Source organism: Mandrillus leucophaeus, unplaced genomic scaffold (genome assembly GCF_000951045.1).
Source record: "Mandrillus leucophaeus isolate KB7577 unplaced genomic scaffold, Mleu.le_1.0 Scaffold809, whole genome shotgun sequence".
NCBI classification, from domain to species: domain Eukaryota; kingdom Metazoa; phylum Chordata; class Mammalia; order Primates; family Cercopithecidae; genus Mandrillus; species Mandrillus leucophaeus.
The window spans coordinates 620,026-622,412 of NW_012108797.1; the positions used below are offsets into that span (position 1 = coordinate 620,026).

Consider the following 2,387-nt stretch of genomic DNA (forward strand, 5'->3'; position numbering starts at 1 on the left):
GCCAAAAGCCTCCTTTGAGAAAATCCATGTCAAGGATAGAAACACAGGCACAAATAAAGCCTTCAGCCTGTTTGTATTGTGGAGGTTTGCAGTAATGCAATTCAGGGCACACTTAGATGCATTTCCTGAGCTAGTTACCAGTGCACTCTTGTCTGAGTTATTTGAAGGAGTTATGAAAGAAAACCAGAAAGGGCTATTTTTCTAAGAACCAATGTAATCCCAAGAACCACAAGAGTTGTACTCACCGGGATAAATATAACTCAAGTTATAAAGACATTCTCCACAATTCTATAGAGGTCAAATGGGGATTTGGCTCACGAGATACTCCAGAGAAATCAGTGGGGCTTTGTTACCTTGAAGACCCTAGCACCTCATCAACAGCAACAGAAACAGGATCCAGCAGAAAGGAAAGTGTGGCCAATTAAGAATTTATTATTAATAAGTAATCAGGGGAGCAGGAGGATTGCAAATAACAAGAATGACATGGGGGAACCCACCTATTTTCACTGTCTGGACTTGGAAACATGAGTGATAATTCCTCCAGTCCTCCCTAAGTACCTGATGGGGGTCCCGGTCCTGTTAAATGTTGGGGAGTTGGGAACAGAAGTCAGCCCAACACAGTTCCACATTTCATCAGTTCCACTCAGCAGCCCTGTAAGACAAGCATTGTTCCCCATTTCACAGAGCAGAAAACGGGCTCTTTAAAGGAATGTATCTGTAATAAAGGGAAGGTTTATTATTTCAGTTAAGACTGAAGGATACTTAGTTTACTCTTCAAATTTGTTGAGCCAGTATTGTTATGTATCTGCACTACATTCATAATCTCATTGAAAAATAATTTTCATTGCTTCTCAAACTCCAGAAAATAAAAGGAAAAAATGTCACATATCTTTTTTTTTTTTTTTTTTTTTTGACTGAGTCATGCTCTGTCGCCCAGGCTGGAGTGCAGCGGGGTGATCTCGGCTCACTGCAACCTCTGCCTTCTGGGTTCAAGGCATTCTCCTGCCTCGGCCTCCCGAGTAGCTGGGACTACAGGCGTGTGCCACCATGACCGGCTAATTTTTTGTATTTTTTTTTTTCAGTAGAGACAGGGTTTCTCCGTGTTAGCCAGGATGGTCTCGATCTGCTGACCTCGTGATCCGCCTACCTCAGCCTCCCAAAGTGCTGGGATTAGTTATCACATAGAAATGTGCCCCAATTAACACTCTAGTGTATTTAATCTCAGATTTTTTTTAGTTCATCTGTTATATGTAAGTATACATTTTTAATGAGACAATAAATGTATAGATTGCTTTTTAAATTGCTTTATTAGCTTTAAATTTTTCCATGCAAATGGGTGAAACTACTGCTGACAGAAACTTAGACTGAGTGCAAAGGCAATTTCCAAATAGAAGCTGGCAACACAAGACCCACTTGACACATGGAAATAACATAGGGTTCACAGCAAACGGATCAGTAAAGGCATATTAGGAATATGCAAGGAAAAAGAAAACAGCGGGAATCACAGTATTAATCTCATGATAAATGGCAGGAGTCAAGGCATAAGGCAAAATTCATCATGATGGTCATGGTGATTAGAGAGCTCCCCCATAAGGATACGCAGACAATTCCTCAACTGCAGCTCCCTAAGTTTTCTCCTGATTTCTCTCATCTCCTCCATGAATATTTCCATATCATCTCCATCTCCACCCATCCCATCATTGATCTGCCTATTGGGTATGGCCCATCGAAAATTAGGGGCAAGTCGGCGCGCCTGTCCCCGTCGATTTCCTGCAGGCTGGTGGCCTTCACCTCCTCCCAAAGGGCGGTCTTCCTCTCCATTCTGCATAGGCTGCTCCATCTCTTCGTTTTCCTGGTGAATATTTGCCATGATGAGATTTTTTTTCTGGTTGTTTTTCTTTGAACACAAGTAAGACAAAGGCAAGGAGAGAGACTGAATGCTTGGTGCACTGACCAGCAGGATTCAGAGTCCTGATATCAAAGGATTTTTTTCATTTCATTTTTTCCCAAGTTGGAAGTTCCGTGCGTCCTCTAGGGGGCCTCCAATTAGAGCCCCTCCCTCCAGCTTTCTCCCCTTACCTCCCTTCCCCCAAACCCACCATTTTTCCTTTCCCAGGATTCTTTCCCAGAGCTTCGCAGGCACCAAAATGGAGGACCGGTATAGGAGTGGGGGATGGGGTGGAGGGGGTTGGGGTCTCAGACTGGGCTTTCCTCACGTTCCGACCCCCGCCCCACCACCGTCCCTCGAACCGACCTGGGCCTATCCTTGCAGTTTCCTCCTCCTCCGGATTCTCGCTGCTAGGTGCGCCGCGGGGACACTTAGCCTCGCAGACCTGCAGTCGGGCCGGGGTGGGGGGAGTGGGGGCTGCTGCAGCGGCACGCTAGCG

General features: G+C 45.3%; 1 protein-coding gene across 3 annotated transcripts; it reads right to left on the minus strand.

Moving 5' to 3' along the window:
* Positions 1-1,284: 1,284 nt before the first annotated feature.
* On the minus strand, positions 1,285-2,339 carry NGFRAP1 (nerve growth factor receptor (TNFRSF16) associated protein 1). 3 transcript variants are annotated; one of them, XM_011967688.1, is made up of 2 exons: positions 2,255-2,339; positions 1,285-1,897 (listed from the first exon to the last, which is right to left on the minus strand). In XM_011967688.1, exon 2 carries the CDS (start codon positions 1,868-1,870, stop codon positions 1,535-1,537), a length of 336 nt encoding a protein of 111 aa, XP_011823078.1. In that variant the 5' UTR covers positions 1,871-1,897; positions 2,255-2,339; the 3' UTR covers positions 1,285-1,534. The 3 variants fall into 3 exon arrangements, with proteins under 3 accessions (XP_011823078.1, XP_011823077.1, XP_011823079.1); XM_011967687.1 differs by having other exon boundaries at positions 2,100-2,331; XM_011967689.1 differs by having other exon boundaries at positions 1,289-1,852.
* Positions 2,340-2,387: the final 48 nt, after the last annotated feature.